At 39.4% G+C, this 25,756-nt stretch overlaps 1 protein-coding gene and 1 long non-coding RNA gene across 2 annotated transcripts in view; both read left to right on the forward strand.

The window, feature by feature from the left end:
- The window catches only part of LOC124864539, a 3,181-nt gene extending 675 nt beyond the window's left edge, over window positions 1-2,506 (forward strand). The window contains exon 2 of the long non-coding RNA XR_007037318.1: window positions 1,924-2,506. This is a non-coding gene — a long non-coding RNA (uncharacterized LOC124864539). The remainder of the gene's footprint in view (window positions 1-1,923) is intronic.
- Window positions 2,507-9,132: 6,626 nt separating this feature from the next.
- The window catches only part of LOC124864312 (rho GTPase-activating protein 23-like), an 85,682-nt gene continuing 69,058 nt past the window's right edge, over window positions 9,133-25,756 (forward strand). The window contains exon 1 of the mRNA XM_047359048.1: window positions 9,133-9,420. Coding sequence (XP_047215004.1) covers window positions 9,412-9,420 — 9 coding nt within the window. The 5' untranslated portion in view covers window positions 9,133-9,411. The remainder of the gene's footprint in view (window positions 9,421-25,756) is intronic.

Genomic DNA, 25,756 nt, shown 5'->3' on the forward strand with positions numbered 1-25,756 from the left:
GGAGGCCTTCCAACCTAAAGGTCCCACAGAATTATCTGGCAATAACAAACTATGAAGTTAATTAAAAACAAACTACTTCTACCTTTGTAGTGTATGAAAAACGTTTTTAATCACTAGCATAATAAGTTGGCACTGAGAAACAGCAGTCATCAGAAGATGTGACCAAGTGAAGTATTGACATGAGATGTAAAGGATTTTCTAAACTGCAGAGAGACTGAAGGAACAATTAAATGTTTTACGTTTAAACAGTTTTCTTTAAAGTGCCTGTGATACGCTTTTCCCACAAATGATGAAATTGAAAGAAAACATCTATATAGTGAAGGAATTAGTCAGTAATTGACATTAAATAATGGCTTCAAGATGTGATAAAACACTATTTTGACACAAAATAGGCATATTTCTATGGTAAATTTTGCAATTCCAAAGTTGCCCGGAAATGACGTCAAAGGGGAAGACTCTAGTCATTTGTTGTTTGAGCGTCAGTGATAAATGGTTCAGGTAGAAGCCAAGTTGCGTTAAAAACAGCATTAATATGGTGGTGGCAGCAATACTACGACAGCAGCCATTAGTCTGCACTATTTTCCTGCTGCAAAGAGTATCAGGGCTGGAAAATATGTTGGTCCCACCAAGCACAGCCAGTTGTGATCGGAGGACTTCTCGGCAAACTGCTTCAAACAAGAAATCTCTGAATTCACAAGAGAAATGATGTCAGAGTTCGGGATATCTGACAGATGAAGGAGGATGTTCAGTGCAAATTACTTTTTTATTATTAATAACAATAATCCAAAAGTATTATTATTATTTAAATAAGATAAATTACACATGCTTACCATATATTGAAATAAATGTTTTTCTACAGATTCTAAAATAAAGGTAAAAAACGTCTTCAGGTCTTGAATCATCCCTTGTGTCTGCTGCTGCTGCTCCATGCTGCTCATTTCGCCTCTGGTTGTTTCACTCAGTGCCGTATTTACTATAACCCTGGATTTACACTGTATTTGCTCCGGTCCAGTCCGGTCCGCAGCGTAGCCCAGAGGAGCTCCAAGAACCATACGTAGATCACACAATAAAAGCCGGTGATAAATGCGGTAGTAAATACAAAACCACTTATTCTGCATTTATTTATGCATGTGTATATATAAATATATGTGTGTATTTGTTAATATAACGAGATCTAAGCTGTCTTTAGTGAATTTTTTGAAAATCCAGATGTTGTGCTCGTTCTGTTTCCTGGTGGTGCAGAATGATTCATGCATATTGACTACAGCCATGCTCTGACATCCGGCAAATATAGACTCTGGTCGAATTAGATGGCTGTTTGCACGCCGCAGCACTTGTGTTCTGCCATCTGATAACAGCTGACTTTCTTCTCCTAAATCTGCTGCGTCTCTCTCTGATAGTGTCTGAAATATATCTAAAGAAAGATCAGATTTTTTGCTGCTGTTTGTGTTTTCAGACATTGTAGCAACAGTCAGTTTATGCGCGGGGGTTCCCCTGTGATGTCATAAGAGCGCCAGAGTAGCCTGGAAATGCAATTTTTGTGACTGTAAATTGGATTTATCATGTACATTTGAGCTCACAGGCACGTTAACATGCATGAATCAGGTAATTGGCTGTCTGGGAATAAGGAAAAACATTTTCTTGTCATTTTTTTTTTCTCTGAGCCATAGATTTTAAGAATTTAAACTTTAACTTTCCCCCTACTCATTTTTGACAACAGGAAAAAAAAAACTGTCAATTTCATGTTTTCTATATTTAAATAAAAATTGAAGTATTTTGGTTTTTCCCCTCTGAAGTGTGATCAGAACACCCAATTCAGAATATAAAAATATGGCAGGATGCTTGCGACATTTATATCAACCGAACTAACCTATAGGTGCTTCCCTTTTTCACATCAAGCCATACATTTTTCTTCTTTTTCAGACTGAAGAACCTCATGCAGGTCATGATGTTTCCCCTCTCCGCTCTAAGATGGGACATAAGGGGATCCCTGAGGAAGAGGACTGGACACCTTTCATCTTTTCTTATTATTTTCCTCCATCTGTGGCCTCGCCTTATCTCTTCCAACACCCCTGCAGCCCTTATTTACTCTTACCTTCAATTAGCATAAAACCAGTAAATCCATTGATATGAATACAGTGTTTTTGTTGCCAGTATGTTCTCCTTCCTGCTCTCTATATTAATTTTAGCAACAGATTACTCATAATGCAGCATAAAAATGGGTCATTTCCTGCTTTTGTCCCATCTGGCAGAGAATTCCCCGTTTGGAGAAGGATTGTTTATTCATATTCATTTCATTCCACTGATGTTGGGTTTACAGATGCACTGATAATCAGCTAAATATGTTTCACATGATGTTAATTAAAAATGATTTAAATACACCCAAACTGCCTTTTCATCAATTAAGTTGGACAGTAAAGTTAAATAAGTCCTCAGCGAATAAGTCAGTGAAAATGATGCTAATCATGTAATATGAGAAGCACTGCTACTTATTCTCATGGTGCATTGGTTCATAATGCCCGTTTTCTTAAAAAGTTAAATGTCCCCCTGTTTTAAAACTAAAACAAACATGCTTTTTCAGTGATAGATTGTTTTTCCTGATGATTCATATAGTTAATATAAGCTCAATAATAAACATTTGTCAAGCTTCACTGGCTTTTGTTGAGAAATCCCTTAGTTTATCCTGACAGATGATGACTAGTTTAGACTTGTAATTTTTGTTTTGCTTTGTCGAGGATTAACCACAGGTTCCTAATAGGATTAAAATCTGGGGAGTTCCCTGGCTTTGAATATTAATTTACAATGTTTGGATTAGGGCTGAAACAATTAATTGGATTAATTATGGTTAATCGTAATTGAAATAATCGTCAACCAATTTGTAATCAAATAATCTTTAACAGAGTATACAGGCCCTATAACATGCCATTTACAGAAAGAACAACCCACTCAGAGCAGTAATTAAGCCAAAAATGTACAAATAATATATACATTTTGCTTTTTAGATGAAAAACCATCTTTTTCTGTAAATATGCTCTATCCAGAACTCCTCAAGTGGCATAGCTTTGGCTTCACCTGGTTCAAATTCTGTTCAAAGAATCTCTTATTAAGCACCTTTTGCTATCCGATTATTAATCGATTCATTGAAATGTAATCAACAGATTTATTAGCAAAATAATCATTAGTTGCAGCCCTGGATGGGATCCCTGTGCCACAGTGCTCTATTGGGTTGAAAAATGGATTGCTCAACACCAAATTATTCCTGCATAATTGCTCTTATAGGACATTTTGATTCCTTTTTTATTTGTAGCAGCATTTGTGGGCAAAACTTAATTCACACTGTTGGAAAAAAGGCAACCCCACACATGAATGTTCTCAGGATGCTTGGCTGTGGATATGATACAGGGTAGTTCACCGTTTCTTCTTCAGCCAGCCTGAAGAGGGTTTCATGGGGGTAAATAACTTTACAGCAGACCTTTGCAGTCCATTTCTGACACTTTTCACAGTATTTTACTTTATCCTTGGAGAGCATGGGCCTTCTTTGGCCTTATATAACATTGGAATTAAATATTCTTTACATCAACCTGGATTCAATGCCATTTGTCACCATCAAAACTAAAGCAGTACAATTTATCAAAAACAAGAAAAAGTACTGAGACTTAAGTTTAATGTTTAAACTGCAAGAGCTTTCTGCCAAAGCTTTGGGAGGGGCCATTCGAGGATGTTTTCCTCCAGGTGGTGCTGTTTTACTGTAGTCTTAAAAGGATTTAAACCATAAGCATTTACCCCAGTCGAAGAGAAGGAGGTACAAGACGAGTGACGACAGCTGCTTGTTTTCTCTTGTTCGCTGATTTTAAAATACATTTCTTGGTTAAATAGCTTTTCTGACAATTTAAGGAGGAATCAGAAATTTAAGCTCTATCATAATTAGCATAATTAGGATATTTCTTAGCTAAATAATTCTAGGTGAAAATAGTGACCTTCAGAAATAAAATATATACAGGAGCATCTCAATAAATTAGGTTAACCGAAAAGTTTATTAAGTCAGTAATACAATTGCAAAATGAATTTAATATATTATAAAGATTCATTTCACACATGTATTTTTTGTCGCTATTAATTTAGATGAATATGTAATTTATATAAGTTAGTAACTAAGATAGTAAACCACATTGATCATTGCTAAAGAGAAGCTAGCTGCTTACAGAGTACTGTTTGAAAGCATATTAATGGAAGGTTTGATGGAAGGAAAACATGTGGTAGACAAAAATGCACAAGCTACAGAGACAAACACACTCTTCAAGTGTTTGTCGGGTGAGTTTGGGGTGTTAGAGATTTATAAGACATAGACTGTTGATGGAGTCAGTGCTTTTAGAGCCATCACACAGAGACATGTTGAGGACATGGACTGTTACTTTGACAGTTCTTGAGTTCTGGTACTGTTGAATCATAGATAGCATTAGAATCATTCTTGGCTCAGGAGAAAAAGTACTAGACTTTTCCTAAGTGGTCCAAGGTCTTCTTTTCAGATGAAAGTACATTTTGCTTTTTTTGGGAAATCAAGGTCCCGGAGTATGTAGACAGAGTGGAGAAAGACAGAGTCCAAGCTGCTTGGGGTTCAGTGTGAAGTATCCAGTGAGTGATCATTTGGGGAGCCATGTCATCTGATGATTGTGGTCCACTTTGTTCTATCGAGTCCACAGTCAAAGCAGAAAATTTTACAGAACTCTCTTTTTCCTTCTGCTGTCAAGCTTTATGAAGAGGTTGGTTTTGTTTTCCTGCAGGTCTTGGCACTGGCCCACACTGCCAAAAAGTACCAATACCTGCTTTAATGACTATCACTGTTCTTGATTGGCCAGTAAAATGGTCTGGCCTAACTCACATTAAAAAAAGTTATGGAGTATTGTCATGCGGAAGATGAGAGACACCAGAACCAACAATACAGACGAGCTGGGCTTCCATTACACCTCAGCAGAACCACAGGCTGATCTCCTCCATTCAATGCCAAGTGGATGACGTAATTCATACAAAAGGAACCCTGACCAATTTAGTGCACATACTGTACAGTATATGGACGTAATTTTCAGTGGGCAAATATTTGTGCATTAGAAATTCTTTTTTCATTAACCTGATATAATATTCTAGATATGTAATATTTTCTGAGAAACAGAATTTGGGGTTTTCATTAGCTGTAAGCCTGAATGATCAAAATAAACAGATATAAAAGCTTCATAAATCTCTGTGTGTTATGAGTCTATATAAAGTGAGTTTCAGTTTGGGAATTGAATTACTAAACCAAAGAAACTTTTCAATGAAATTCGAATATATTGGGATTCACCTGTAAATGCCAATCAAATCTGTTTTTTGTTTTTTTTTTCCTCCTGTCCCACTCATCAGTGTGAGCAAACACGAGATTATGAACTATACCATAACTACTTACCAGGGGGCGATCTTGATGTTTTAGCCTCAATGCCTACACATGCCCGCCCTAATTTTAAACAATCCTTTGGCAAAGATGGCTTAGTGCGTTTCAAGTTTTTACTTGTATAGACCAAATAACAATCAATGATAAGAATAGGAATAATAACAGTCAGTGATCTCTACAAACTACCCAGCTGCTTCTAAATATATTTTTCATATCATGTTAAGGATATGTAGAAACAAATCACAGATCCAGGATGTTTTTTTCTATTTCATTTTGATTTTAAATACATAACACATGATAAAGTGAGACAAAATGAGGTAAAGCATAATCTAAAACATTTCTGAACTGATTTAACAAAGGATACAGCCAAATTGTGAGCTTTTATTGTATCAGATACACTTCCAACCTGCAGTTGCCTGCAGATATTTTTCTATGTTTTACACTGTAGAAGAAATGAAATACAGGGTGAATGCATGCCAGCCACATTAGTTCACAGTTGACCCTTGTCACACTTCTGTCTGTAGTTGCAGCTTATTTACTCCTTAGCCATAGAAAAGTTGCATTTTGTACTTGTTTGCTTTACTTGAAATTCTGACTGAAGCTACTCTTCCGGCTTATTAGCGCTCTAGAAATTGATCAACGACAGTAATTGTTTCTTTTTAATGTCTGTAAACCAATTTAGTTTATTTGGCAATGTGGGGAAAAACAGGGAGGAAGCCTGAAAATAGTCGTTTTAAACCTTTGGGGTTTTATGCATATTTGGATTTAAAGGAAGTATAAAAAAGAATTTAACTAGTGAGATGTTAATGTATTTGTAGAAATTGCCTTCCTTCTGAATGAACCTGTTGGATTTCCTTTTCTGTTTTCAATCTTCAAGGTTTGTAGCTATGGGTTTAACATTGCGAAAGCAATATAAAGCCTTGTCTTTTAAAGCTGAGGAGGAAATATGATACGCTTGTTTCCAAAAATGTAAAACGATTAATTTATTTTCACCCACTCCCCTAACCTCTGACTCCTCCAAAGTTTTTCCAACATGTGGGGAGACAGGACCACTGTGGTAAATAATCTAAATTCCCTTGCTGATAGCATAATCTACGTCTCTGCCTATAACAATACACCTACTTTTCTAGCTAACAGCAAACACAAATCCAGTGATCCCACCTCAAACAGCATCTTCGACCCCGCTGGATGAAGCTGACTGTACATTAGGGGGGGTTTTGGTTTGAGGGAAAACCAGGAATAAGCCTGAATTGTAGGAAACAGGACGGCCTTAGGTTGGTTGCATCAGACTATGCCACAGGCAAGTTGTGTCTATTCGATCTCAGCAAACCAGACCTGGTGCGCTTTTCTGTTTTTCTGCCACATACTTTGGCCATATTCTGTGCATTTTCTATGTGTTTATCATTACTTAAAAAGGAAAAAATCCCCAGGAGAGGAATCTGGCTGTTTCAAAGCTGCTGGCAACATTCCTCACATTTCTGAGAACCTTTAGTTGCCTCCAATATTTTGATTCGTTTCCTGGATTGTTGGAAAATGTGCAAAATAATCAACATTAATCAAGTAATTGACATAATTGGCAGAAAAAACAAAAAAATGATGTGTGTTTTGCACACAACTACATGGTTTTCATTTTCGCAGCTTCTTCCACTTGCACAGCTGAAAATAAATAACCAAGTCCTTATGGGAAACTTAGACTCATCTGTTCTACTAAAACCATCAGTTGTACTTTTATTGAACTTTTAAAAAGTTGAGAGTTATCCAGGCCAAGACCTTTTACCAAAAACATTATATAGTTTCATTTCAAATGGGACATAGATCTGACTTGTCGGTGTAAAAGTGGAATGACACACCATGCTTCTTTACTATTAAGTTACGCGGGATCAATTCAAGGGACAAAAGAAAGAGGCCTAGAACTGATCCATGTGTAACGCAGAAAATAGTAGAGGAAGATACAAGATCCCCCAGGTTAACCCAGAAACTTTCTTAGCCAAAGTATGATTCAGACCAATCCATTGTTGTGACTGTGTTTAAATGCAGCACTTAAATCTAACTGCACAAAAAAACACAACCACCTGAATCTGTAGACCGAGATATATTATTAAAAACCTTTAAATCCATGGACCTGTGTTATCTAAAACCTTCCAATGTTGCAGTTCACTAAATATAAACTACATTTTCAAGGATTTTAGACAGGAAAGGTATTTGTTTAGCAAAAAGTAGGATCTTGAGCATGTTTTTAAATCTGGGGCTAAACTACAGGGTTTTTAAGGTTTTCAAGGAACACAAGACGGACTTCTGGTAACAACAGGAAAAAAAGAAGTTTCTATCGTAGAGAAGTCGAGGAAGAATGGCATCATACGTGGTACCTTTACACTTCAAATGACCCACAATGTTCTGTAGAGAACATTGAGTCAGCAGCTTAAATTGGGTAAAAGACAGCAGAACAGGGTGCAGAGACAACGATCAGACACTTGAGATGATGAGCCCTTGTTGATGCAGTCTGAAATAAATAACTTCTAAGACTGAATTACTAAGATTATTTGGTTATCTCCATTACTGATTGGATTTCTTTCTAAACTAACAGCTGTGCTCCATGGTTCTTGTTGCTTGTTGGATCTGTTCAGGTGAAATATCCACTGCATGGATTGTTATAATTTGGTAGAAGGTGGTGATTACAATAAAGTGCCCTTGGGAACAGTACATAAAAAGATTAGGTGTGGTTTAAAACCTTTTGCTTTCTTGGCAACATTACCCTCCTAGCACCTGTAACTTCCTGCAACCTTTCTCTGGACGGTTGGGTTTTTTGGAGGGAATTAAAGGGTGGAGCAGCGTGGAATGAAGTAGGATTATGCAATAACTCCAAAAGGAGAATATAGAGGGGGAGGTAGGACAGAGAAAGTGCAAATAAAGAAAAAGTCGACAATGAATGGCTAAAATGGAGGGAGGTGTTGTCTCTGAGTATAGCAATGGCCTTCAGCTGAGGAGTTCTCGTTGTGTGGTGGGAGTCTCCCCATGTGGGGGCTGAGAGGGAAGAGGCAGAGGATGTATTTTTCCTGTCTGACGAGGAATGCCCGGGAAACAAGGTCTCCTCTTTTTAAACTTATGCCACAGTCATTGTGTAAATCATATCTTTTTCTTGGCTCTTGACCAGTTTTACTTTGACCCATTTAATTCATGCAGTGAAAGAGAAATGTTCCTTCCTGGAAAACATAACTGCTCTCACCAAAGATTGAACTACACGTCCCAACATGCGCGCCACACAATATGAGGCTGGCACCGTAATTCCTGCCAGCCAATCGCGTTGTGCAGGGATCTGTAGTTGGTGAGTTGCACAGCAGCTGTTGTCAATGGCAACAGAGGTTTGCTGAGAAGCATGAGCTATACAGCTGGTAGTGGGTCGCTTGGTCCCCTGGCAGGGGGGTCACATGGTTTCCTGGCAGCCAATCTCAACCCTCCGCCCTCCTCTCTGCCTGGCTTCTTCTCTCCTATTTGCTCGTTCTGGCTCCATTTCAGCTGCAGCAGGAGGGGGAGGGGAGATGGAAAGAGAGGAGGGAAGTGGCGACAGAGCAAGAGGGAGAGGGGGGCAAGGGGCGAGCTAACTGAGGGTAGGAGTGAAAGAACTTGAGAAGGAAAAGCGGGAGTCTCTTCTGCTTGCGTGGTTATCCAGGAGAGAGTTTCCCTGTTACCTCTGCAGCTGCCATCTCGGAGCAGCAAGGGAAAGGAGACAGAGGACAGGGTCAGGAGATGGATGTTTAGTTGGAGGTGTCACACTGTCACGCTCAGAAAACACAAGGAGACACAGAATCATGCCTCTGTGGAGAGGTGCAACGGTGGCTGCTGGCTGCCAGGCTGCCTCGCCTGTTTGAGGACAGCCGGACTGGATTTCTGTTGGGAAAACTGAGCAAGGACACAGAAACGAAAGGAGAGAAGCAGCTGGAGATCTCGAGCCATGACTGGGAACAGGAGGAGGGAGGAGGCTCACTGAAATCATGGACCAGGTGAGGATGGGGAGAATGAAGGGTAGGAGGGGAGTGAAGGGGAAAGTAAAGGGGACCACCACCTTTATTTGCGTAGCCACACCTTGTAGCAGCTGTAGCTTTATAACATCAATCATCCCCCTGTTTTCTGTTCCTCCCTGAAGTGAAAACGAACAGCACAGCATGCAGCTCAGCCTGTAAGGCTGTTTTATCTCAGGGCTGGCAGAGGTGATGCCACCAGGCCTCTGGAGAGATGACACAACTCGGAACATCACCAGTTGGTACCTCCACACTCAGGAGGTGAAAACGAAAGTGGGGTGTGGCTGTCATGAAGCAGCTGTCACCCTCAGCCACAGGAGATGGGGCGGCATGAAACAATTAGATGTGGGTTTATTCATTCACTAAAAGTGTGTCGACTGATTGTAAGACTGCTTATCTCACATCCTTTGCACAGAGCGCCTGCAGCTGCACTCGTTTACTCTCAGGAGTGTGACAGGGAGGAGGCATTCACTTTAACTTGCCTCATTTTCCCTTTAAGCTGTGTCTGGGAGTTTTTTCCAATATTTGCTGTTCAGGTCTCCTAGTCAGGTCCACCTGCTGGGGGTTGAATTTATAGATGTTTTGGAAGAAGATTACCTCATCTCCTCCTTCACCTCCGCCCTCTTGTCTCCTCTCACACTTTACCCCCTCTCCTCCCCTGTGGTGGAAGTAATGTGAGCATCAGGTTTGTGATGAAGAAGTGAACAGAACATGGAAGAGTGGGTTAAGTAACCCCGTCCCAAACATTTGATTTGGATAAATTATGCATGTGCTCCACTATGTCCCACCTGATTAGATCCAAGTAAGCCTCTCAGTATGGAGATGATGTAATTCTGCTTGAGTGTGTTTAACTCAAGACAAATGTCAGTTTAATTTAGTTTTATGCTCTTTTCAGTGCCTTGAGAAAGTATTCATACCGATTAAGCTATTGCCATTAACTTCCAGATTTTAAGTATAAGGAGCATAATTCATTGTTTTTAAAATATCTTACAAGTATTTCATGCATTTGTATTCAGCCCTTTTTGCTCTGATACCCCTAGAAGTGCCAAAAATTGGTTAAGTAACCTAATTAGTAAATAGAGTCCACTTTTTTCAGCTTTTTGGACTATGTGCAAAAGACTATATGTGGTGGATAACTAATACCCTGGAGACACCATCCCCATGGTGAAACATGGTGTGGGCAGCATCATGATGTGGGGATGCTTTTCTTTAGCTGGAAAAGGGAAACTGGTCAGAGTTGATGGGGAAAATGGACGGGGGTAAATATGGTCCACCTTCCAGCAGGACAACTGGTTCAGATCAAAGCATTTCAGTGTGTTAGAAAGGTCCAATCCAGACCTAAATCCAGTTCAGAATCTGTGGCAAGAGTTGAAAGTTGCGGATCACAGACGCTCTCTTCCAATGTGACAGAGCTTGAGGTATTTTGCAAAAAAAAGAATGGGTAAAAAGTTCCCTTTCTAGACATGCAGATGTGATTTTTTCAACCTGAATTGCCCCTATGAGAATCTTGGCTCGGTGTATTTGAAGATGTTACCTTCAATGCACACTAGAATCAGTTCAATAAATGGAGCAGATAATATCACAGTGTAACTCTCAGGAAAAAGAAACCATTTTTAATGCTGCTCTCTGCTGCAAAATGCTGACACGGCGCAGCCTTGGTGCAGTGCTAAGGCCGCGTCTGTGTCATTTTAACGGATGGAGCTCATTGTCGTGATATGATATGGTTCCAGCGCTTCCTGTTCATCACGTGGCATCGTGTTATTGTCATCTGTGAGCAGTGGCTGGAAAGGTTTATCTCTTTTTGTGTGTTTCCTGCCTAAGGGCCCATTCCAGTGCTGTGTCTGAGAAACATTCAAGGAACGGCTGTCAGATGTGAAGCCCAAATATGCACTAACATTGCTACGCAAGTGTAAACACAGGCATGCGGTGTTTACTACAGCCATGGAAAGTTTAAAGCTAACTGTCATACAGCATCTGAGCTCCTCTCCTGTCTTCTTACAGATGTACACTCCCACTGAGAAACAGTTGTCCCTAGAGTTGGGGTTAAGGTCCCACTAAGAGTTGTGAAAGACAGAGTAGAGGATACTTAGAAAGGTCCTCAAAAAACAAATTAAACAAATGTTTGCTGATTGCATAGTTTTGCCATACTAACTGCAAAGATTTAACAGTCTTCATTCAACTACAAACTTCAATGGCCCAAATAGTTACACATACATGTAAAAGGAAAAGTATGCATGATTTTGAAATTTTTCACAAAAACAAAAATGAAAAGTGTTTGCGCATATATATTTGTCCTCTGCGAGTCAATACTTTGTGGAACCATTTTCCCTGCATTTACTGCAGTAAGTCTATATGGGGTATGGCTCTACCAGCTACAGACTGATGTTTTTGCCCATTTTTCTTTGCATAATAGCTCAAGCTCAGTCATATTGCATGGATATGGGAACATCAATTTTCAAGTCTTGCCGCAAATTCTTTGTATGATTGCGATCTTGACTTTGACTGGGCCATTCTAACATATGAAAATGCTTTGATCTGACTGCATGTTTAGGGTTGTTTTCCTGTTAGAAGCTGAACTTCTACCTCAGTCTCAAGTCTTTCACAGGCTGAAACTGGTTTTCTTCCAGGATTGACCTGTATTTAGCTCCATCTACCTTAACATCAACTCTGGCCAGCTTTGGTTTTCTTGCAGAAGCATCACAGCATGATGCTGTCACCACTTTGTTTCATAATGGGAATGGTGTGTTCACGGTGATGTGCAGTATTAGTTATTCCTCACATAATGTGTTTCATGTAGGCCAAAGAAGCTGTTTTGGTTCTTCTGATCAGATACTTTTTCCATATGTTAGCTGTGTCCCATGGATGGCTTGTAGATAACTGCAACCAGGACATCATGTGACTTATTTTCTGACAATGCCACTTCTCCATAAATAAGAGATTGGTAAAGTCTCCTTTTGATAGGTTCTCCCACCTGATCTGTTGATCTATGCAGCCCCTCAAGACTTACTAAGGCTTTCTTGGCTGCTTCTCTGATTAATGCTCCTCCCTGTTGGTTAACTGCACAGTTGAGTCTTCTTTGGTTTGCCATACTCGTTCTATATTCAGATGATAGATTAAAACGTGCTCGTTAAAATGTTCAAAGCTCAGAATATTGTTTTTTAACCTAACTGTGTTTTAAATGTCTTCAAAACCTGATCTCTGACCTGCCTGGTGTGTTCCTTGGTCTTCCTGGTACAGTTTGTTCTCTAATGTTCTGTAAGAAACCTCTGAGGCCTTCACAGAACAGCTGGATTGATGCTTTGGATGCTGCAAGAGTTGCTATCAATTCCTCTTTATTCATGCTTGGCTTTACTGTAAAATTCATCTCCACTTTGTGTCTGATTTTACAGGTTTGTAACAGTTTTCACAGAAGAGCCTTTTCCTGAGAACGATTAGAACGTCAATCTGGGGTCGTTAGTGCTCAGTGGTCAATAGTCATTAACAGAAATCAGGATGTGGCGACTCTGAGCGTTTAGACATGGGGCTGCACAACCACATCCATCAGAAAGAAGAAAAAAATATATCTGCTGTAAAATCCTGCAGTTATAGAAGCTTGGAAAAATACGTTTTACATATTTTGTTTCTTAAAAACCTGTTTGTGCTCTAAGTGTGTCACAGGAGCAGAAGGGAATCTTTTATATGAGCCGCTTTAAAGGAAACACAAGTGACTTTTTTTGTGTTTGTGCTGCCGTCTGGACATAGCTCCCTGGAGGCTCAGTTTGTCTTGTATATTTGTATATCTTTGAGTGTCTGTGTGTGCGTGGTAGTCTCTACAACTTTTGCCCAGACTTATCTTGCAATTTGTTTTGTCTTTTTCCCATAGATGTGACAAAAATGGAATGCAGCCGGAATTAGCTCAGAGCGAAATAGCCATGCAGGGAGATATTTTATGGCAGGGAAACTATGTGTGTGTGTGCTGGAGAAGAAAGGGTCTTACTGGGTTACAAACGAGATAGTGAAAGGGAATGTGAAAGAGTGCAAGTGTGTTTGAGGGACGGATAAAAGAAGGGAACGAGTGTGCAACAGGTGGTCTAATCGGACGCCCCACCCATGGCACCCCCAGGCTTATAGTCCCCTAAATGTTAGATCCTTAGGAATTTCTTCCTTCAGTGTCCAGAGCACAAGACAAAGTAGGAGAATGAATTCTGCATTTGTATCTAAAATAAAACTAAAAGCAACTTTGTTCACTCGAAAAGAAAAGAGTAAGAAAACCATTAGAAACCACAAAAGAGTTGCAAAGTTGGATCATTACAAATGGTTTTAATATGGTGAGGAAAACACTCAGATGTCTCAGTGGACACATGTGGGTCTTTGTGTCTGATCCTGGACACCATTAAAATGTCTCTGAAAGAGATGAAGCATGCAGGCTGCTCCACCATGCAAGAGATGCATCACAGAAGGGTTCAGACTCAGGTTTAGCTGCATGATTGGAAAATCAGATTAATTTTAACAATACGATGTAGCAATTTACATATCTATTAAAAATCAGTCTCATGGTAATCTTTTTTTAAAATCCGGTTGCCCAATATTAAATATTTTATGGAGGACTAAAAAAGATGTTTACATTGTAAAAACATTATTGGTTATATTTATTCTCCTGGGAGACTTCCATTGAGATGGAAAAAACTTATGGGATTAATAATTAACCCATATGTTCTTGCTAATATATTTAATGATTAATTAAAACAATCTATAAAACTAACATTGAAAGAGAAACTCAGAAGGTAACTGAGGGTGAAAGTTTAAAGAGTTTTCAAATTAGAAGATCTTTCAATGTAAATTAAGGGTCATTAAGAGTTTTAATCATGTGACCTAACATTTAGAGAAAGGTATGAAGAGAAAACAAAACAAAAATGAACTCCGAATGAGCCAGCACACACAAATAGATAATAGGACTCCTTACTTTGGTTTGAATTAAAACTGTCATCTCCATCTGGGAACCTGCATCCAACTTTGATTCAATCGATGGAGAATATCTCAACGCACAGCTATTGTGCGGCCTTGAAAGTCACCTTCAGGGTGCCCGCCAGTCTCTCTTGTACTAGCCTGAGAATGTCTCGATGGGTTCCTCATTTGGACTAAGACCTGAATTGTCTCATAAATAAACTTACTGGATTCGTTGGGTTTAGTGTCTTCCATACTTGAAGGCAAGGCAAAACGTAGCTTCACAGTACTTCAAAGTGAAATGTGAAACATTGCAACCGAATCCTAAACAAGTCGATCAAGCTCAATAAATCAATTTGCCCAAATGTCTTTAATAGTGCAAAGTTCCTTTAGTGTTGTTTGTGTTTGTAGTCTTCTCCTGATTAATACCTTTTGTACAACAAGATTCTATTGACCCTTTGTAACAAGGACCGCTCAACTTTATTTCAGGTTCAGCCCATTCACTATAGATACAATTATGTGCATACTAAGAAAACTAAACCCTGAAATGTAACACTTTGTAATATTTGTTTAATTTGAACAATTATGCCACCATTTTGTTTCTTTCTTCCAACAGATTTGTTTGTTTTTAGTTGAATTGTGCAGCATGTATCTCACCTATGTGTAGCCATGTGAAAATAGTTTTGAAATAATTTATTTTTATCATAAACACCTGGCATTTTATCACAGATGTGTCTGCTCTGTTTACTCATCTACATAATCAATTGTACACTCATAAACATTGCCTGTTTCAATAATCTCATTATCATTTATGCGCTAAAAGATTATTTCAGCTCTTATGACATGATGAAGTCCCTCTGTAGGAGTGTTGGTCAGAAATATGCCTGTGCAAAATGTCAGATATCTGAGGGTCATGGTCACTACAACAACATATTTGTCTATTTAAGTCTATTGTTCTGCAAGTTTGCTATACTGTACATGCATTTTGAGATGCATGTAAAAGATGTAGCATAGGATTTATATTAGAGTTTCTACTGGGTTCTACTGTGAGCAGGCTGTCCCATAAGAGAAAGTAGTACACCCAGCCACTGGAGGTCAACATCTTCTACCCCGAGCAGGACAACTGCTTGGAAGCCGTAACCTCGGCGCAGATGGCTTAAGATAAGGAAGGGGTCATGTTCTTCCTTAGCGTCAAAGGTCAGTCCATTTGGTTAAAGCACCTCCTCTGAGGAGCAGTTATTACCATGTCAGGGAAATGCTGGAGGAGGACAACAGAAGGATGAACTTAATGATGAATCTCATTAGGAGCCAATTTTACCCAAATGGGCCTTTTTGTTGTGAAGCCCACGACCCAAACAGTTTATTTCTATCTGGTAGTACTTTCCTAACCTACTTGAGTCTGAGAGCAGCAGAAATCAGCATCCAAGTCCTGTGTGCAACAGATGGGGAGCTGATGACTCTGGTATACTATTTTGATCATTAGAGCGGCTTTAGACATGCCTTTCTGCATGCCAGTACTGAACTCCGCCTCATGTGCCTCAATGGGTAGCCTTTTTTCAGCATCACATTGACCCAAATGATGCAAGGATACACAAATATACTGTACTGCTTCCAATAAACAGCATTTTGTTAAAACTACTGGCCGATCAGGATCACTGCAAAATATCACAAAAGGCGTGGCTGCTTAAAGGTGATTTAAAACTTTTGCACAGCATTTTATTTTCTAAAATATTTTTGTCATGTTTTGCTGCAACCCTATTCTCTTGTAAATTCTGTTAAATCTCACCATTTATAGCTAAACATATGAAAATAACAAATAACAAACTTCCTCAATTTGAACGTCTGTGTCCATCTTACCGTCCCATTCCCTTCCAGGTACTGAGCCCTCTTGTGGCATCCACATGCAACTGTAGATCTGTTTTTCGGGAGGGTTAAAGATTATTTGTTTACAGAAATCTGTGCTGAAAAGGAGCAGATAATCATCCTTTTAAGCACGATCCATCATTTAATAATAAGATGTTTACTTGTGTCACTGATAACCCTTAAGGCAGGGCAAATTTATTTATAAATTCACAATAAATATATGATTTCCTAACTTCTTAGACTCCTAAAAGACAGAAGGAAAAATGCAATTGTTTTATGTTTTGCTATGTTTTAAATGCATTCAGTCACAGATTTATTAACTTTATATTTTATAGGGTTCATTTATATGATTCTTAAAACCATGATTCTTTCCTAGACCGACAGCATTATCTAGGATTTAATTTCTTCACTGTAGGAAATTCTTCACATTTTTAAATAAAAATGTCAAACCGGCAGTTCCCGACTTTCAAAAAGAAAACATCCTGCTCTAAGGCTATGTCTAGACGAATTCATCTTTGAGCTTATAGAGGGTAGAAATGCTCAGATTAAGACATGATCCCCTCAGTGGAACAAGGGTATTCAGATACCTTCATGTATTGTCAGAAGTGTGGGGCTCAAAGCGCATTTATGTTCTCCTACAAATATTCATTGGTATGGCTCGTCTCTTTTAGCCATAACAAAAGCTCGGGGAGACACGGATCCAACCAATTAAGCTTTTTATTGAGCCAAAACAAAACAATAACTGATAATCAGTGTGTGTGTAATCAGTATATATGTTTAACTAATGTAGATGCATGAATGAACTCTCAAATGTTATGCAGAGTTGAAGTTGCAATAATCTATTTTAATAAGGTAGGCGAGATTTCGGCCCACAGCGGCTGGCGTGGCTGCAGCGTGGACCAGGTGGCAGAGCAGAACTCCCAGAAACAGATCCTCCCTATTTATAGAGAAGGGACCGTCACAACCATAGATAAGGTGCATTTATATCCAAAAGGTCAAAAGTTAAAAGGTTTTACTTATTTTGAAAAGATGCATGATGGAGAAAGCTGGTTTATGAGCTTGATTGTGGCATGAAAGACAAGTACAGTTCCTGTCAGATATTAACATACAATCTTCATGGTATGAATTTCATATTAAGTATTTTAATAAGTGGTGCAGGAGGGTCTTAAATAGTTTTTAACTCAACAATACCAATGTGTGTTATGCTCTCACTAGAGATCATACTTAATTCCAGCTGGTGGTTTGTCTTTGTTGGCATAAAAATGATTTGTTTGACAACACTCATTCAATGATCATTACTTGGAACAATGGGAAAGTCCAAGGAACTCCAAGATCTGAGAAGGAGAATTGTAGATTTATAAACGTCATAAACAGAGCCATCTTCACACAACTTCAGATGTCAAGACTATCAGTTCAAACAGTTACAAGTAAAGGCAGTATATGTAACTGTACAAGCTGTTGCTTCAAAGTGAAGGAGATTAATTAGGATGTTCAGGAGCAACACAGGTAGCGTCAAAGCTCAAGCTTGCCATGAACTGGATACTGCTGGGATTCAGTTTTAAATCAACATGAACGGAAAAGGTGTCTATCAAGTTAGAAGTTCCTGCTCCAAAATGGAAACCTTCGGCTAACATTTGCAGCTGCCCAATGGACAAGCAAAACGCCTTCGGGAGAAAAGTTCTGCAATCATACAAAATAACAGTTTAGCTGTTTAGACTGGCGAGCTGTCCAGGGTGTACCCTGCCTCTTCCCGAGACACAGGGTACACCCCCCCATACAATGCAAGCATTAGCAGGTATAAACAATAGGATGGTTGGATGGATTGTGCGTGTGTGTCTAAGCATGGTGGTGGTAACATCATGCTGTGGAACTAAACTGAAACTAGACTGAAACTTGGGCACAACTGGGTGTTGCAAGAGAACCTCAAACAAACATCAAATCTGCTTTTGAAGAAAAGGGCATCCCAAAAGCCTCAAACTCTGTCCTACTGAAAATATGTGAATAGTGCTTAAAAGATGGGTTCATTTCAGAAAACCAACCGATTAAAAAACACATGATTTACTCTGCCAAGAAGAGTGTTCAAATTTCCTGCCGAACGTTTGCCAGACGCTTGTTGCAGAATTCAAAAGATGTAAGAATGTGGAACAACCTGCTAAAGGACATCCAGAATCAGCTTTATTGGCCAAAATAGTTTCACAAACAAGAAATTTAACTTTTTCACACTGGTTTCACACGCTCACAGTGTACACTTCACACATTCTGGCAAATATTAGTGGGGAATGTCTGTTTCAGCCTGTAGGCAAATAAAGTTGTGAGTACACTAGAAACACAAAAATATAAAAGATTTCAACCAGTTCTATTATTGCAGGAATCACTGTGAGAGAAAAACATTTATTTGTGTCCCAGAACTGTAAGCTTACCGCAAAGTTAAAATAAAATTTAGCAAACCGTGACCCTGAAAATGTGTCCAAAAGGATTAAAAATAGACAACATACCCACATCTGTGTTTGCTCAGATTTTAACTGGGATAGTCCTGACTCACCACTGACCAGCAGAGAGATCCGATGGAAATCAAACCGACAGTTTCCTAAAATTGCCTTGATGATACATCTCATTCTTAGAGGTCATTTCCAGTAAGGAAGCAGAGCTGTGAAAGGTAAAGAGGTTGCCTTGTGAAGTAGCGGCCAGCAGGAAGGAAACCCACTGAGCTGCTACTGGAAGCTTCAGACTCTGTTTATTTTATCACTTTCCGTCTCTTCATGGAGATTTAGGGAAAGAGATAAGGTGGAGCTGGGCACTGCCTGCAGGGGTATCCTTTAAGGAATGTGTGCCAACATTTATAGTAACAACAGACATTTATAGCAACAGTGGAATTCCCTCGATGTGATTCACTCGTGTTTGTCTGGAGTTCCTTCAAATTATTGTATTCATGGCTCAAGACAGTCTGGAGACTTGGCGGGCGGAATCAGCAGACATTGTGCAATAAGTGACACCTGAATGTCCACTACTGTCCTTATTAGTCTCTGGGTATTTCCCTCTCTTTGTTCCTTTATCTTAATCTCTCCCACATGAGCGTTATAACATGGTCTCTCCATGTTGCGCCATTTTTCTGTGCCAGAAAAAAACCGATTGGAGGTTCAGGAGTTCATGTTTTGGGATGGGAAATGGTGCTGTGAAAAAGTCTTTGTACCCATTCTTCTAGTTTTACTTTTTTTGCCCATCCCAAACATCATCAAACAAATCAAAGGTAACCTGAGTAAACAAAATAAACCATTTTTAAATGATGACTTCATTTATTAAGGGAAGAAAGCTATCCAAGCCCAGAAAAATGCTGTTTTCTTTGGGAAGTAGGTTTGTCAAAATCAGGCATTTTCTTATGCATCTTTCTAAACCTTAAGTCCAGTCTTGCAGTCAGAGCTGAAGGTCCAAACTGTATAGCTCTGAAGTTTACAGTCTGCGTAGAGAAGGGTAAGGCAGCTGCAGGCAGAGAGGAGATCACAGTCTGACATCAGCTTTCAGTTGTAAAACATCTCAAGATCTGTCAGATTAGATGAGAGCATCAGTGAACATCTGTTGTCAAGTCTTGCCACAGATTGTCAATTGGAAATAGGTCTGGACTTTGACTGGGCCATTCTAACACATAAATATTGTTCGATTTGTCCGTTGTAGCTCTGGCTGTATGTTTAGGGTTGGGCTTTCATCATTCTGCTGGTGATGTTTGTTTTTAGCTTCAGTTTTGGTATTTTCTGACCAGAAAACCTTCTTCCCCATGTGTTTTGTGCTTCTGGCTTTAAATATGACTTCTTATGTCTTTTTTCTTTGAATTCTTCCATAAAGTCAGATTTGTGGAGTGCAGGACTAATAATTGACAGATTATCCCACCTAAGGTGTGGATCACTGCAGCTCCCCCAGAGTTACCATGGGACCTATTGGCTGTTTCTCTGATTAATGGTAAATAGTCTGTATTTGAATAACACTTTATCAAATCCCCAGAGACCCCAAAGCTCTTTACACTACAATCAGTCATTCACCCATTCACACACACATTCACACACTGACAGTGGTGAGCTACATTTTAGCCACAGCCACCATTGGCAAACCTCTGGGCAAACCTCTGAGGCCTTCATGAAACAGTTTAATTTATACTGAAATTAAATTAAACATAGATTGACTCACTTTACTAATGAGATGAATGAATCCAATTGAGTTCAGCAGGTTATATTTAGAGCTATCAAAATAAAGGGAGTAAACTTTAGAAGATTTTTATTTGTTGAAATTATTAATAACTGTCTACCCTAGCCATTCACTCCACTATTATACACAACTATGGGCTGTTCTTTCACATAACATTCCAGTAAAATACAGTAAAGTCTGTGCTTTATGTGTGACAGATTGTACAGCTTAGCTCTGGATGTAGAAATATTAAAAGTTCACTTTATAGTCTGTGTGCCAGAGAGTTCACTTAGAACGCTTTGCTTCCTGGTCAGCTGCTTCCCTCCTCTTGTGCCAGTTGTCCAACAAAACAAAGAAGGCTCCTCTTTCACACAGGGACGCAAAGGGAGGCGGCGTTAAAGCTCTGCCTAATCCACACAAGGACTGCAGGTCACTGCTCCCACCACCATAACCGTCTCACAACCTCCAGGAGCCTCCATGTCATCAGCCAGCCGCAGGATTTCTGACATATCTTCGTCTCAGGCCCATCTGAGCTGCTGGTAAACGCTTCAGTGTCTGTGAACATGTTTCCCGTTCTTCTAATGCATTATCTTTAGACACACACATCACCTTTTGGGCCCCGGATATCTCTAACCAGCTTGTTGTTATATCTGAGACTCCTCCAGAAACAAGGCTGCTTCCTATATCAGATCAGAGAGAGAGGAAAACGATACTGTAGCTTGGCAGGTGTCTCACATTGTGTCCTTTTCCATCTTATTGCTCCAGGAAAATCTTCATTAAATGCCACTGTATCAGGTAGAGGGATGGTGTGGCCTGCCTAACAGAGAGCTAACTGTTGGTGACTCTACAGAGGCCTAAAGGCTGGGAAGTTAAAAAAGATGTGGCAATTACACTCCTCAGACATTTACTGAAAGGACAAGCTTAATAACATGAAGGAAGTAGACTGAAACAGAGGAGATATGAACAAATGAGAGGCTAGAAGCCTTATAGTGGAGGGAGGGGGCATTAGGTTGGGGTAAATGAAGTGATCACAATTAATAGTTACACACTAACTCAGAAGAATCAGTGAAGTGGCCTAGAATAGTATGAGGGATGGCCACCAACCGGTAACCCTTCTCTCGCCTTAGCCAGGCCAGCGGATGGAGGGGGGAGTGTTGGTGGGATGAGAAAATAAGATTATGGTTGTTTATGGGCTTGTCCTACAAATCGCCAGACTGTGTGTGTGTTTAGTGTGTGTGCGCGTGATTACATAATGAGTGCAGAGAGGCATCTTGCAGTCTCTGGATGCTTCCTGCTCATCTCCAGCTGGCTGGCCCTCGAGGGGGAAAACGGATTGGGTCGTGTCGCCTCACATCACCATCATCAAACCGAGTGGCGCTGACTCTGTAAATCACGGGGGCATACCCAACACCCCGAGGCTGTGTGTCAGGGAGGAAGCCTGACCCAGAGACAGGAACAAAGTGAGCAGTCTAATGTGGTTTGTGACGTATAGACAAAGAAGAACCCTGAAAGATATTCAGAAAGCATGGAGAATTCAGCTTTAAAAGATTACAAGAAGGTTTGTAGCAAACTATAAAGATAAAAAAATGGGTGACTCAAGACTTATGTCCTATAAAATTTGCCATAATACACATTTTTGGATAGATAATTTAGCACCTAAAGACAAGGGCTCTCCCAATCTGTTATATGAAGCGCATAAATCCTCCACCTTTTCTTTCAGCTGACCAGCACTCATTAATAATAGAAGGCCCGCTTTGCTCCCCTTTACAGGCAAATTCATGTGCAGAAGGAGCCTGTGTCTGCATCCAATTTAGGAGATGATGTGGACAATCCCCAAAACAGAAGGTTTGTGTAGGACCACAAAAAGAAGGTACATGCTGATTTATCTTCAGGACTATGAAAACCCCTGGCTGTAAAGAGAGCTTGAAGGGTCGGACTCAGAACGGAGAGGGTATAAAATGTCCATCTGTGATGTCCCTCACACTGTTTGACCCTGCAAAGAAAAGCCAACATTGTGATCTCTCTCTGCATTGCAATTCGATCCTTTTTAAACCCAGGATGTTTCTGTGGCTTCAAACCAAGACCACATGAGATCTTTTACTGAACTTCAGAGTCTGGCAAAAGTATTCATACCTCCTGAACTTTTCCACACCGTGTCAAGGTATAGCTGCAAACTCTAATGTATTTTATGATAGACCAACACATGGGAGCTCATGATTGTGAAGAAGAAGGACTATATATGGTTACCTTTTTTTTATAAATTGAATCCAAAAGTGCAGCAAACATTTGTACTCAGCTCCCCTGATTCTATACTTTTGTAAACATACATTATTAAGCGACAGATTCTCAATCATATTTATGTCTGATCTGTGACTGAGCTGTTCCAACACATAGTCATGCTTTAATCCAAACTATTTACCTGTAGCTCTGGTTGGATGTTTAGGGTTGCTGTCCAGCTGGAAAGTTAACCTCAGCCCCAATGTCAAGTTCTTTCTGAAGCCTCTAATGGGTTTTCTTCTCTGGGTTTAGCTCTTATTTAACGCCTCTGACCAGCTGAAGAAAAGCATAGGCACAGCATGATGGTGCCAACACTATGCTTCAATGTAGGAATGGTGTGTTCAAGATGAGATGACGTATTGGGTTTTCTGCCACTCATGACTTTTAGCATGTAGATAAAATGGTTCAGGTTTCGTCTCTTCTGGCCAGAGCACCTTCTTCCACATGGTTGCTATGTCCTCTTCCTGGCTTGTGGCAAACTTTAAATTGGACTTCTTTTGTTTTTTATTACATTGGGTTCTTCTTCCACTTTTCAACTACGATTGCACAACTAACAGATGTCAGGTCAACAGATTCCCCCACCTGTGCTGTTGATCTCTGAAGTTCCCCCAGAGTTACTTTGGGCCTTTTGGCTGCTTCTCTGATTCATGCTCTTCTCAATCGGCCTGTCAGTGTAGGTGGACGGCAATATATATTGATGGGTTTACAGTGTTGCCGTACTCTTTCCATTTCCCGATTATGGATTGAACAATGGGAAATTGTTTTAGAACGTAACTCTGCTTTAAACTTCTCCACAACCTTCTCTCTGACACTGTCTGCAGTGGTTACTGGTCTTCATGATGGTGTTTGTTCACTAATGTCCTCTAACAAGCCTCTAAGGCCTTTACAAAACAGTTGCATTTATACTGAGATTAAACTACGGACATTAATTGACTAATTAGGTGACTTCTGAAGTCGGTTGCACTGGATTTTATTTAGGGGATCAGAGTAAAGATTGATAAGTATACATTACCCCACACATAGTTTTCAGGAGATTTCATGCCTCAGAGTGCAGCAGGAGCTGAGTTTGGGTTCTGCGAGGAGACAGTGAGCAGACACAGGAGACATGTTGAGATGAAAGCTGGGTTGGCATCTGCTTTTCCTGGCGTGGGAAGACCTGGGTTCCCCCAATGACTCCTTTCTGTTTCCCAATAGGCTGGTGTTTGAAGTGGCTCTGATACCTCTCAGGGTAAAGGCAGCCACATGGGCCTCCTGCTTTGAGCCACAGCAGCAGATAAAGCAGCTCCATATATATTTTATCTTTCTTTTTCTTTCAGCTCTCGTTTACACCCACTTTACATGATAGCTAGGCAGCCATGGAGATTATATATAGTATATAACGTAGTGTAAATTCTTGGCAGCGGACTGCAATTCCTGTTCTGGTAGTGAGTTAACTTCCTCTGAATGTCCGTGTTGATTCATGGACAGAATTTATTTTCAGCAAGTCAATCATCACTTTTCTGAGAACATATGAATTATTATTTTCTTTGGTTTCTTTTTAAAGCTCTTCTGGCTTCTCTCATTGTTCAGTCATTGTTCAGTCCATTTTCTGCTCTATCCATCTGTTTAAGATGAATTACAGTTTATGGGTTGGTTGTGGGAGTCTTTGTAAACCTAAAGTTTTATCTGGTATGCCCAATTTCATAGCCATGCGGTTTCTTTTGCAATAGATCTGAATTATGAAGTCAGTGTGAGAGGATTAGTCACTCTGATTTATTTGAGAATTAAAACAACTGAAAATTCACTGAATCATTTGGGAGATTTTAGACTAGCTACACAAAATGCTAAACTAAATTTGTGACAATTGATATTTAAGATGTAATATGTACTGCTAAGCTAGATATTTACATGTTTCATATCAAAAGACGTTTTATTTTTACTCCCGATATCAAATCAGACAAGAAAACTGAAGTTAAGGTTATCAATATCATTTCAATTTGTTTAATAACAATAATGTTTTAGGTTTTTTTTTTATTACTTTTTTCATAGATAGAAGTTTAAGATAATTGTGTCTGGGAAACATTTTTTTCTGGGTCAGCTTATGACTAATACGTTCATTCGTAATTAATAAGTTAATTGGAAGCACAGCTGTGAATGTGTTTTCAGTCCACACAGCAGTTTGCAAATGCACATAGGTACATTTTAATTTACGGGGACATCTTCTAATGAGTGTGATTGCATTTAGGGGGAAAAGTACAAATCTGAAAACACTATCCCAACTGTGAAGTATGGGGGAGGCAGTATTATGTTGTGGGTCTGGGTGTTTTGTTGGAGGAGGGACTGGTGCACTTCACAAAATAGATGGTGTTATGAAAAGAAGAACCGTACGTTGAAATACTGGAGCACAATCTCAAGGTTTTAACCAAGAAGTTTAGGTTTGTGCAAAAATTGGTATTTTAAATGGAGAAGCATGGCACTAAATTAACTGCAAAGTGGCTTAAGGAGAACAATGTCAATGTTGTGGAGTGGCCATCACTCTGATCTTATAGAAAATGTGTGATCTAAATGCTAAGATATATGTAAACATGTGAATTTGAAGAAAACTAAAACTATTTCCCTATAAAGGTCTCTTCTGTCATTTAGCAAATAAAAACAATTGTAGTGATCATGATCCAAAGGAAGAGAAGCTTTTGTGTTTTTTTTTCCATAGCATGTCTGGATATCTGTTTGCAACCTTAAATCTCTGAAGACAGAATGAAGCTATTGGGGACTGATGACTCTTGTTAGATGTAAAGGCCTCAGGTCACATTCTGTTCAAGTGTTGGTCTATACAACCTTGTAGGAACTTTGTGTACAAATTGCATATCAAATAACTTTTATGACAAAAGCAATATGCAACCCTCAATATTTAGGAAGTTTAAATTGAAAATATAATTCTTAGAGTTGAACTAGCCCCAAACAATCATTACCTGAGCTTTAAAACTTTGCCAATTTCACATCTGAGAAAAATATGCTTTTTCAAACCGAATTATTAGGACGTACAAAATAAATCTGTTATTTAAAAAAAAATCACTGTATGTATTAACTGTTTTTGTGCCATCTT

This window comes from Girardinichthys multiradiatus, chromosome Y, assembly GCF_021462225.1.
Source record: "Girardinichthys multiradiatus isolate DD_20200921_A chromosome Y, DD_fGirMul_XY1, whole genome shotgun sequence".
NCBI classification, from domain to species: domain Eukaryota; kingdom Metazoa; phylum Chordata; class Actinopteri; order Cyprinodontiformes; family Goodeidae; genus Girardinichthys; species Girardinichthys multiradiatus.